Here is an 11,708-nt window from a genome sequence, read left to right as displayed (position 1 = left end):
ATGCCGTACCTCCTAGTGGCTTAATGGTAAGCAACGGCTCATGGTTCAGAGAAATGCACGGCAGTTTAGCCCCCGTTTCAACTTAGTACCTCATGTTGTTACGTTTAGTGTTAAAGAATGCTAGCTTCATCGTCACAATTCGCCACAATCCGTTGTACTGTAGTTCGTTGAGGGCGGGTTAGGCAAGTCAAGTTGTGGCACGTCAAGCTCTTATCGAGAAGCCTACATGGTTGCTTCGTTCTTTCACCGAAAGCTTTTGTACTTAATGTTAATCCTCCGTCAAGTCATGGTATCAAATGCGAAGCATTGACACATGCTCATTTATCAGCTGTACCGACTACAGTTCCAGAGGAGATTTTGTACAATCGTTCCAGGGAAAACAGTAATCTGGTCCTGGACACGATGCCCTCCGAACCTGAGACTGCTTCATATATGCAGCGAGGGCATACAGTGAAGCAGACTGTCGCAGCTTCAAAAGACAAGATATGAGGCATCATCACTCGTTCACGCACTTAATTCCCTTCGTGGGGAGAATCAATCTCAAAACACAAGATTTGAGGCACCAAAACACATGCCATTAATTCCCCTGTGGGGGATATGATAGTACATCAAGGAGATATAAGATGGGTATTAATCACCTTCCGAAACGCATCTGCTTTCTGGGTTGATTATTTTGTGCAAATGTAGCAAGGCCAAAAACTTCTAAGATGGACATCACTCTATTATTATGCGTCATCAAGCGCCTCAGAAGAAAAAATGACGCCCCTCCAATGGATCATGATTTACTGGTTTAGTAAGGTGAAATTTTCATGAAATAACACTGCTCCGAGACTTAATAAAGCCCCAAAAATTTCCACCAGAATGCACCAACAACTCCCCAGATTACAGCATTGAGTGCGGCTGTTGTAAAACCCAGCTTGAATACGTCAGGAAGGTCAACATATCCCGCTGCACAAGGAAAACATCAGGTTACTCAGTAGAAAATAAATATTTAACTCAAAGCCCCTAATGAATAACCTAATAGTAGTAAAATGAAACAAAGGGTTGTCTACATATGTTTGTATGCACATCAGCTTATCTTGTGGTTTCATTTCATTACAAGGCTCCATTGAACCATGGTTTTGTTCTGAACAAGGTATGGGAGTAGTTTCATAGTCAAATATACTTGCCATACCTAATAAATAGAATTGATGCTAAAGAAAGATTTAGTAAATTGAAGAGATAAAATGGAAACAAATGATATGTCAAAATGTGCTCTAAACATTGCATACCAGATGGAGGCTAATCAGTTTGAAAAATGCAACTACATTGAAAGCTGTGCAGAAATATGTACCAAACCAACATGGTGGATTTCTAGCAAACATGGAAAATTGTGTTGAAGATGAGGTGGAAGAGAAAAGTTACCTCCATAGTATACTGCAGCTTGCCCACTACTATAGTGAGTGAGTGCACCAAAGAGATTTGCGTTGTATGTCAAAGCAAGCGCTGCCAGTTGACCTGGTACACCGGCTGCTAAATGCATGGCAAGAAATGCCGAGAACAAAGCTCCAACATGCGCTGTCTGGCTTGCAAACAAATAGTGAATAAAGAAGTACGAGGCCTGAAGAACACCAAATGCTGCAGGCCAACTCAATGAGAAGGACTGGAGAACATTGGCAACACAATTTGACATCCATGACACAATCCCCACGCTGGTAAGTTGCCCAGCCAAGCCAACTAGAATAGCAAACCAAGCTAAGGTGTCCCATGCAGACTTCTCATTCAAACAATCCTCCCAGTTCAGCACTCCAAGCAGGAGAAGAATTGAGAGTCCAATCATTGCAGCAACAACACTCGATACGCCAATAGCTTCCCTGCACCATTAGGATCAGAATAAGCTTCACCCCATCTAAGCAAAGGGGAAACTGATTACATTTGAAACATATTGATAATTGACTAAAGAAAAGATAAATATTTTAAACATATACACAACCCTGAGTGGAACTCACCGCTAAAGACTGATAAAGGAACCTTTCAGGGGAAAACACTACACAGAACAATACTGAATACACCAATAGCGTGCTGAACAGTGCTGCGTGTGAACATGGTTCACAACGAGTAATTCAACAGGCACCAATCAAGAAAGGTACTTCTACTGTGTATATGTGTGCAATCCACGGAACAGTGTAACGAATATAATTTAAAGAAAATTGAGTTCATAAAAGTTTAACTTGAGATTGCAAGTCAATTCATGGAAGAATCCTCCTAAAAGAAAAATCTTACCCAAAAATCCATAGTGAGACTGCAAGAATCATTGTACCAATCATGACCCATTCATTTCTTGTTACTGGGCCCATGTTCTTTAGTTTCTGAGCAGCTAATGCTGGGGCATCAGGAGTGTCCTTTATTTCAGGGGGAAATATTTTGTATAACAAATAAGGAGTCACTAAAAGCCCAACAATTGCTGGCAAACTAGCAACCTTTAACCAAGTTACCCATGGGTTTGCAATCTTAACACCAAGCTCCTCTGCTAACTTCAGACACAGAAGGTTCTGCGCAGCTGCTGTCAAGAAGAGAGCACTGGAGTTGCTAGAAGCCTGTCAAGTGTCAAGCAACAGAAACGGACATATTAATGCCATTGGTCAATTTTAAATGAGCTTAATGATTAAGTGAAAACATAACTAGTCAAACTACAGAGCACCCATTTGCACAGAAATATTTAAGAGGCAGCATTTCCTAATTAAGTGCAATTTGTTATTTCTGTTCAGTGAAACAGAAGATCAGCAGCTTGAGATTTACTTCCCATTTCCAGTTGGAGATTTGAACTATACCAAAGGAAAGAAAAAACATATGTACCCAAAATCAGTCTGCACTAACATATGCATATCTCTGCTACTTTGATAAATTATGGCATCATAACACACCAAAATTCTCCTTTCAAGAGGTAAACTCTTCATTCAAATCAGAATGCTTATTTAGATTGAGTGCGCACAAACATCGAAGCTCATAAATCACGAGAAAAACAAGAAAAATATATTGAAAAAACGGGAGAGAAACTAGCCAGCAAGAGAGTTACTTATATACTGGAAGATGAAGGAATGATAGATGAGGGTAAACAAGAGAAACAAACAATTCACATGCATTCCTTATAAAAAGAAAAAAGGAGGGAGGAGGTACTACTACTAAATAAGCTAGGTGAAATTTTTTTCAAGTGGCTAATAACTAGAAAACAATGCTGGTCACTAGAAAGAACACTTTAACACTTCCCGGATCTCTCCATATTTATTTCTTACAGCATTCCGCATCTTTAAGACCACGCTTAAATTGCCCACCATATGTTTTCCAGCATTCCCAAAGCAACCAAGGATGCACTGACAGTGACTCCTACGGGTTTCTTCACCTCCATATCACCTCAGGGGATATCATCTATGAGATAGGCTCTAATGCTTTATAACACAATCTTATGTAGAATGATCCACGATCCCTTGGTTAACCTGAGTGAACTGTGTGGGAGGTGGGAGTTTTCTCATCCCTAATGGGCTCATTTAAGCCAATTAGATTCAGTTCAATTAAAAAGGTGGACAGAAAAATGGAGTGATTCCCACCTCTCACTTGGGCCATTCATGGATCCAAGGGAGGAAATTCAGTTTCCGCATATAAACACCAATATAATGTTGTGTGCGTGACATTTCCTTTTATGGTGAAAAAGTTGAAATGTCCAAAATGAGACTCTAATTTTCCTGATACATAATATCTCCTAAATACACATAGCCATTGGTCTTTAATGCAATTAGTACAAGCACTAAAAACTAAAAGCCCATTAAATCAACGCTAGATCCACCCAGTGGGTTGTGGAGCTTATGAATCCACATGTTTTGAGGGGGAAAAAAGATATTACACCCCACAGGTATCAAGATATGTACTTGCCCCTGTCCAAAACAGGCAGCTGTTCATGAGACTAGCAGGGATTTGCAAACTATAAAAGACAATTCACAACAATGTTACAAGGTCCCGAGTCGAATGACTTATTACCACTACAAATATGCAAGCAAGAATCAATCTATTATGACCTAGAATGCACTCTTTATTATACACCCAAGAACAAACGCGCCTTTTCAGTTTAGTGGTGATTAGCAACACTGGATATTCCTACAAAACATTGAAATATCTTAGGAGCAGAGTTTTCATTACCAAGCCCCTTCTATGTAGCATCTACAAAAGTTAATGCACATCTACGTGATAAATTCATCCTGAGCGCCCAAGATAAATTTTATTAAGCCTAGTAGCATCTGAAACAGTTAATGCACATCAGCAGTAACGCATAGAGACCAATTTTATTCGCTCAGTCCAGTAGGATAACGCAAAATGCATGCTTCTAGATCTAAGCACATGCCAGCTTCACCCATCTGGAGCAAAATTTAGAAACCTTCGAGCCAAATTGTATCTGTGATGTAACAGGGGTATTCATCTGTAACATCTTACTATTAAACCACAGCCTGCAGGCATCTGCAACATCAATCTCATCGTTCGTTACCTGTAACTGCGATTGCACAAGGTAGGAGCCCAGCTTCTTTGCCGATGGGTCGTTCGGCTTGCTGCCCGACGCGAGAGACAGCGACTTGACGATGGGAAGGAAAACCCCTCCTGCCCTTGCCGTGGTGCTGGGCATGGCCGGCGCGATGAACGCCTCGCTGATGGCAAGCCCGTAGGACAGACCCAGCGTGCTGCGCCCCAGCCATTTCACGAAGTAGGTGGCGACGCGGTCGCCGAGGCCGGTCTTGACGAATCCGCGCGCGAAGAAGAAGGAGATGACGATGAGCCAGATGACCTCGTTGGTGAAGGCCCCGAACGCGGCGGTGAAGGGGAGCGTGCGCGTGGCGACGGTGGCGGTGAGGCCGAGGAACGCCCACGCGCCGACGGGCAGCGGGCCGAGGACGAGCCCCGCGATGGTGGAGAGGAAGATGGAGAGGAGCTGCCACGCCTGTGGGGTCACCTCGGCGGGGCGCGGCACGAGGAAGCGGACGGCGAGGCCGGCGGCGAGCGAGATGAGGAGGGGCAGCGGCTTCGCGCCGCCCGCCGCCGCCGCGGGCTTCGGGTCCGGGCTAGGTTTCGCGACCGCAGAGGCTGACGCGGAGGCGAGGATCGGAGGGAGGTGGCGGCGAGTGGTGGGGAAGAGGGTGAGGTGGGGAGAGATGGGGAGCGAGAGGGAGAGAGAATTGGGCGACGGCTGGAGCTGGAGATGGCCGCGCCGGAGGTGGCCATGGGGAATAGGGAGTGGGAGAGCCGGGCGGTGGGAGACGGCGAGCCGGAGGCTCTCCATTGGCGGCGGCGGCGGCGAGCGGCCGAGCGAGAGGCGGCGGTCGAATGGGCGCTACTGGCCTGCAGCCGTCGGAGAGCAACAGCTAATAGGTGTTTTGGTTTTATCAAGCGGGGAGGCGTGATCTGTCAGGGTGTTACTGACAGGTGGCGCTACTGTCCAGCTGCGAAAGTGGGGCCATATTGTCAGCTTCTCTGCGTGAATGCTTCTCGGCTGCAAATTGGGTCCCTTTCTCTTCACCGATCATCACAATTCACAAAGGCAGTGAGAGGCCTTGTTTAGTTGCCCAACAAAATTACGGTAGCGCAACTGTAGCATTTCGTTTGTATTTGTGAATTATTGTCCAAATATTGACTAATTAGGCTTAAAAGATTCATCTCGCAAAGTCAATAAAACTGTGCAATTAGTTTTTGATTTCGTCTACATTCAGTACTCCATGCATGTACCGCAAGTTTGATATGATAGAAAATCTTCTTTTTGTATAGTGCTAAAGTTAGGATTTTAGGAGAAACTAAACAGAACAGAGTAGAGCTTGGGATCCTTAGGTGTCGCTACGGGATCGCAGCTTTATACATGACGTCTGATAAGGTTTGTGCGAAGTTTCAAAAAAAAAGAAAGATAAGGTTTGTGTGGCATGCATTCCTTAAGGGCTGTTTGGATACACCTATTAAAATTTAGCACCTATCACATCGGATGTTTGGATGCTAATTAGGAGTATTAAATATAGACTAATTACAAAACTAATTGCACAGATGGAGTTTAATTCGCGAGACAAATCTATTAAGCCTAATTAGTCCATGATTTGACAATGTGGTGCTACAGTAACCATTTGCTAACGATGGATTAATTAGGCTTAATAAATTTGCCTCGCGAATTAGCATAGGGTTCTGCAATTAGTTTATAATTAGCTCATATTTAGTCCTCCTGATTAACATCCGAACATCGGTTAATTAGCATCCGAACATCCGATGTAACACTGCTATGTTTAGTATCCAGTATCAAACACGCCCTTATACCTAACTCTACGCTATGGCGTGGGTGCGCACTGGTTTGTATGCATTTCATCTTCAGTCTAAAAAGCATTTCTTTTAGACTGACTTTTGGTTGAGCTAATGAACTTTTTTAGTACACTAGTACTAGTACATGATTGGCTGAGCTAATGCTGAGTCACTTTTCATGAAGCATCCCTAACGAAAACGGGCATGATTTCTATTTCATGGGCCAAACCTTGGCTGCACAGAGACAGCCCTTCCTTCCGGCCCAGTGGTATCCACTGCCCTCAAGGCCCAGGCAGATTAATCGGCACCGTCAGCTCCGGTCACACACACGGCCAGAGCTCGCCACGGCGCTTCTGCTCTGTACAGTCATCAGTTCATCCCTTCGATCCCTATCTACCGCCTCCCGAGCGACGTCTCCATCCGTCCAACCTTCTGGTCCTTTCCCTACCCCCCAACCGGCGCAGCGAGAGGGGAGCTTCGCAAGCCGCCGCGGCTCGTCTAGCCTCGAATCCCCGGCGGCCGGTGCCGAATTTCGCGGCGGACCGGAGGTATCGCTCGTGAGAAAATGGCCTCAATCGCGCCGCCGTCCTCGGCGTGGTGCGCACGGTGAGCTCTCAACCCAGCCGACTTGTTTAATCTGCATTGAAACGGCGTGGTCGTGCGTGGGACGATGGAGTCGCTTCCGGAAAATGTAGTTAAGAGAAGAAGGAGCAAAATCTTCTTAGGGGTATCACCGAAAATCATTTCTGAACAGTGAGCCTGCGTGTACGGAAGTGAACTTTGGTACTGTGTTTGGAACGAGTTAGGTGTCCTGTATCCAGTATTAGTTATGTTTTATTATAGCATGGGTTTTTAGGGTCTGTCAGGCTCGAAGAATAGCCCCATTTAGGATGGTGTCTTGTTGCATCTTGAATCGTCTTCCTACCATCATATGCCTTGGGTGCAAAAGATGGGTACTCCCTTGGATTGAATCAGAGACCTTGATCTGTAAAACAATGTTTTCTTAAATATATATTGCTGATGAACTGATCCAAAGCCAAATAGAACCAGATGAGTGAAGTAGGAAGCCCATGGATACATAGCTTGCTTGTTGTTTTGTTTCCCTTACTTGATTAAACGCTCCTTGAACTTGGGTGAAGAAAAATAATTCCCTCATTCATTTTTATTTGTTGTCCAAATTTTTTGTTATGTTATCTTCACATTCTATGTGCTCGTTTCATAACTCACATTCTATGTGCTTGGTTGAACAGCATCCATGGTCAGCACAGGACTTCTGGGTTGCTTTGTGATACTTCGATTCTGCTGAGTGCTACATTAAACAATTTAAGGACAATCAGATCCATTCGCTTGGAAAATGCCCTCCGATTCAGAAACCTTCATGTATCTTATGCTGGGGGTGATTCATCAGAGAATGTTATTATAAATGGGAAGGTCAATCCATCTAATGCAGTTCAAGCAGATGCTGTTGCACTTGGGACCATTGCAGCTGATATGGCTCCTGTTGTTGATGGATTTTCTGCTGATGATGATGAGCTTGACCTTGACTTCCCTACAGAGGGTTTCTCATCTATACCTGAAGCTATTGAGGACATTCGTCAAGGAAAAGTACTCCCTTTGTGCGAAAATTGTGTTTGGTAGTATTTATGAATTTCTAACTGAGTTTTATGTCGCAGTACGTCATTGTTGTCGATGATGAAAACAGAGAAAATGAAGGTGATCTTATAATGGCAGCATCAAAGGTCACACCTGAGGCTATGGCTTTTATAGTGAGGCATGGCACTGGGATTGTTTGTGTCAGCATGAAAGAAGAGGATCTGGAAAGGCTACAACTTCCTCTTATGGTGACAACAAAGGAAAATGAAGAGAAACTGCGGACTGCCTTCACTGTTTCAGTGGTAAGAGTTTTCCCCTTTTCAGCACTTCTTTTTATAGAAAAAGGACATTCACACAAATTCGTATTAACAATAAAAGAGTTCAAGCTGTGCTGCTTGTACTTCGGGAAGAATAAACTAAGGTATCACGCTTTGTGCTGAAACATTTCACGCATAACAATGATCCTCCTTTATTCCATTTTGTACTTTATCCTTCTGTCTATAACCTTTCCCTGCTGAACATATGTATTTTAGGATGCCAAAGAGGGAACAACAACTGGGGTTTCAGCTAAGGACCGGGCAAACACAATACTAGCGCTTGCATCTCCTAATTCAAAACCTGAGGACTTCAACCGTCCAGGACATATTTTTCCTCTTAAATATAGAGAAGGTGGTGTGCTAAAAAGGGCTGGGCATACTGAAGCATCAGTGGACCTTGCCATGTTGGCTGGGTTACCTCCTGTTGCAGTTCTTTGTGAAATTGTTGATGATGATGATGGCTCCATGGCTTTGCTACCGAAACTGCAACAATTTGCTAAGAGGGAGAACCTGAAGATAATATCAATTGCAGATCTGATAAGGTTAGCTACTCCCTCCGTTCCAAATTGTAGGTCGTTTTGGCTTTTTATGGTTCATAGATATTATTATGCATCTAGATGCATAATAATATCTATGAACCTAGAAAAGCCAAACGACCTATAATTTAAGTGGTAGTTCTTTGTTTCCAAGGATGTAAATTCTTGCTTGATTGGATTACACAATTATTATATACTAAATCCTAAAAGTTTTATGACATATTGTAAGTAAAACATTAAATTTTTATGGGTATTTCATATGTGTATGTTAAATATGTGTTTTATTTAGCTGCAAAAGCTTTTGTTTTTCGTTTTTATTTTGGAAAGTAAAAGATGCAATTGATGCGTGATTATACTTTTAGATGCATAATGTTCCCGTAATGTTTTATGATACCCTCCTTGCGTCATAAATCTAAGCTTCGAATAATTCCCATTCACAGATATAGGAGGAAGAGAGACAGATTGGTAGAATGTGTTTGTGTCACACCTTTGCAGTTACAATGGGGATCATTTACATCCTATTGCTATAGATCTCTTATTGATGGGATGGAACACATTGCCATGGTGAAGGTATGCATGCCTCAGTAAATGTTATGTTCAGTAGAATGATGGCTACCACTAGAACATCAGTTTTAAAAAGTTGCAATTTTGCATGGACAGCTTACAAACTATGAAAAACAAAGACTTCATTGCATGATGTATAAAAGTAAAACAGCACCCAATGCCGAAGGGTGTAAAATGCTGCGCCCAAATGCATCACATTGAAACTAACTAAATGTAGTTCAGCGTGACTAGACAATTTTGCTAGCTACATCCATTATATCAGCCAAAGATCTGAATTTCTGGTCTTGCAGACAACCCAAAAGATTTCCTGTGTTTTCGACTCTAGTGCTTGTTCAAGTTGCCTGGTCTTTTTTCCCCTTTAGCACTATGCTTGGAGTTTTAGAATGATCTGTTTCACTCATATGCAGGGTGATGTTGGCGATGGCCAGGATATCTTAGTAAGAGTGCATTCGGAGTGCCTAACTGGGGACATATTTGGGTCGGCAAGATGCGATTGTGGGAATCAACTTGCTCTGGCAATGACCATGATTGAGAAAACTGGCCGGGGTGTAGTAGTTTATCTTCGTGGTCATGAAGGTAGGGGCATTGGGCTGGGTCACAAGCTTCGGGCATACAACTTACAGGATGATGGGCGGGATACTGTTGAGGCTAACTTGGAGCTAGGTCTGCCTGCTGACTCCCGGGAGTATGGTATAGGTGCACAGGTAAAGAAAGTTTATTTGAACTGTTTTCAGCTAGCTTCCGACTAGTACTGATTACTCTCTCTCTCCTCTGTAGATACTGCGCGATCTTGGTGTCAGGACCATGCGGCTGATGACTAACAACCCTGCGAAGTACACTGGACTCAAGGGTTATGGTTTAAGTGTCCTGGGCAGAGTACCGTTGCTTACACCCATAACCAATGAGAATCGGCGCTATATGGAAGCAAAGCGACTAAAGATGGGGCATGTTTATGGAAACCGCCCTAGCAGTCATACAAGTGGCAGTGGCATGACTGATGGTAGCGCGAAAGAGGAGGGCAGACAAGAGCAAACTCCAGAAGCGTAACTCCATATGGCCGTGTTTCTTCTTGCAGTAAATAGAAAACAGAGGTTATATGCTTTTGTTTGTTCCTGCTGCTCAAGTTTTGGTTATATGCTTCTCAGTTCTCACAAGTCATGTCGGCGTTGTTGGTGCCCAAAGTATTCTTGCGGTCCGAGGAATTCGTGTCCGATGATTCGCTAGGAAAACAGAGGATACGCTCTCTTCGATACTTTGATGCTTTTATTTTGGATAGAGTTGACATATTCAGCTTTTGGACGTTTGTATGAGCGTAGTGACATCGTGCACTATACTGTGGTGTTCTTCTGAAAGGAAGTTCGACGACTAAGGGGAAACACCTCCTGAAGTTTAGCACATATCGTATCGGATGTTTGGATACTAATTAGGAGTATTAAACGTATGCTAATTAGTTTTATAAAATTAATTGTACAGATGGAGTCTAATTCGCGAGACGAATCTATTAAGCCTAATTAGTCCATGATTTGATAATGTGGTGCTACAGTAACCATTTGCTAATGATGGATTAATTAGGCTTAATAGATTCGTCTCGCGAATTAGACTCCATCTGTGCAATTAGTTTTGTAATTAGCTCATGTTTAGTCCTTCTAATTAGCATCCGAACATCCGATGTGATGCACCCGGTATCAAATTACCACTAAAACGGCATGAACATTTTCCGTTCAACATTTATCCTCTGTGTTATGTCAGGGTTGATTGATTCGGCATTATATCCAGAGGGTAGATTGACTCTCTTTCAGAAGTGAACTCAAACATGGAGAACTGGACATTATAAGCATATGTATTGAGTACATAATAGTATAACCGATGTATTCGTTACCAGGAAGAAGGCTGCAAGTTCCACTGTTGACAAGTGGGCTGATGAGAGAGTTGTCGAACAGAATCACCTAGAGAAACAGAGCTTTGCTTCACGCATAAAAACAAACATGCGCACACAATACGGCACGTGCTCACGCGCAAGCCACAGAATTCAGGCACGCCACAGTACAGTATTCGCACTCAAATTACGATCTCTCTCTGGAACATACGCTGATGAAAGGATGCTACGAGATTGTTCTTCTACAACTGTAGCTGGAGTCACCGTCACGGCAATAATGGAGCGAGCCCGTTACCGATGTCAACTGCCAAGTGCAAACTGCCAGAGAAGAAGATGAAACCAGTACACCAGAGGTAAAGAGAGAAACAGGGGACGGGCGGACCGGGATGCCAAAAGAGAATTGTGTAGTCGGGCAACAACAAAAAAATAGGAAAAAGAGAGAGAAAAGGGGAAAGACGCGAAATGGTCTGGTCCCCGTGAAGCGTCCCGGCAAAGGCACCGGTGGCCTCCTCCAGCGCCTATCGTTTC

The 11,708-nt window shown here is 43.5% G+C and overlaps 2 protein-coding genes across 2 annotated transcripts; one reads left to right on the top strand and one right to left on the bottom strand.

Annotated features, from left to right (window-relative positions):
- Positions 1-486: 486 nt before the first annotated feature.
- On the bottom strand, positions 487-5,377 carry LOC117860831 (dicarboxylate transporter 2.1, chloroplastic). The gene is made up of 4 exons (XM_034744217.2): positions 4,514-5,377; positions 2,263-2,576; positions 1,405-1,853; positions 487-948 (listed from the first exon to the last, which is right to left on the bottom strand). Exons 1-4 carry the CDS (start codon positions 5,297-5,299, stop codon positions 833-835), a joined length of 1,665 nt encoding a protein of 554 aa, XP_034600108.1. The 5' UTR covers positions 5,300-5,377; the 3' UTR covers positions 487-832.
- Positions 5,378-6,631: 1,254 nt separating this feature from the next.
- Positions 6,632-10,599, top strand: LOC117861218 (probable bifunctional riboflavin biosynthesis protein RIBA 1, chloroplastic). Its single transcript, XM_034744740.2, has 7 exons — positions 6,632-6,900; positions 7,545-7,899; positions 7,968-8,189; positions 8,421-8,746; positions 9,181-9,310; positions 9,712-10,008; positions 10,082-10,599. The coding sequence occupies exons 1-7, from the start codon at positions 6,860-6,862 to the stop codon at positions 10,349-10,351; spliced, it is 1,641 nt and encodes a 546-aa protein (XP_034600631.1). The 5' UTR covers positions 6,632-6,859; the 3' UTR covers positions 10,352-10,599.
- The last annotated feature ends 1,109 nt before the right edge of the window (positions 10,600-11,708 follow it).

This window comes from Setaria viridis, chromosome 6, assembly GCF_005286985.2.
Source record: "Setaria viridis chromosome 6, Setaria_viridis_v4.0, whole genome shotgun sequence".
In the NCBI taxonomy this organism is placed as follows: Eukaryota; Viridiplantae; Streptophyta; class Magnoliopsida; order Poales; family Poaceae; genus Setaria; species Setaria viridis.
This window is presented reverse-complemented; position numbering and strand designations above follow the sequence as displayed.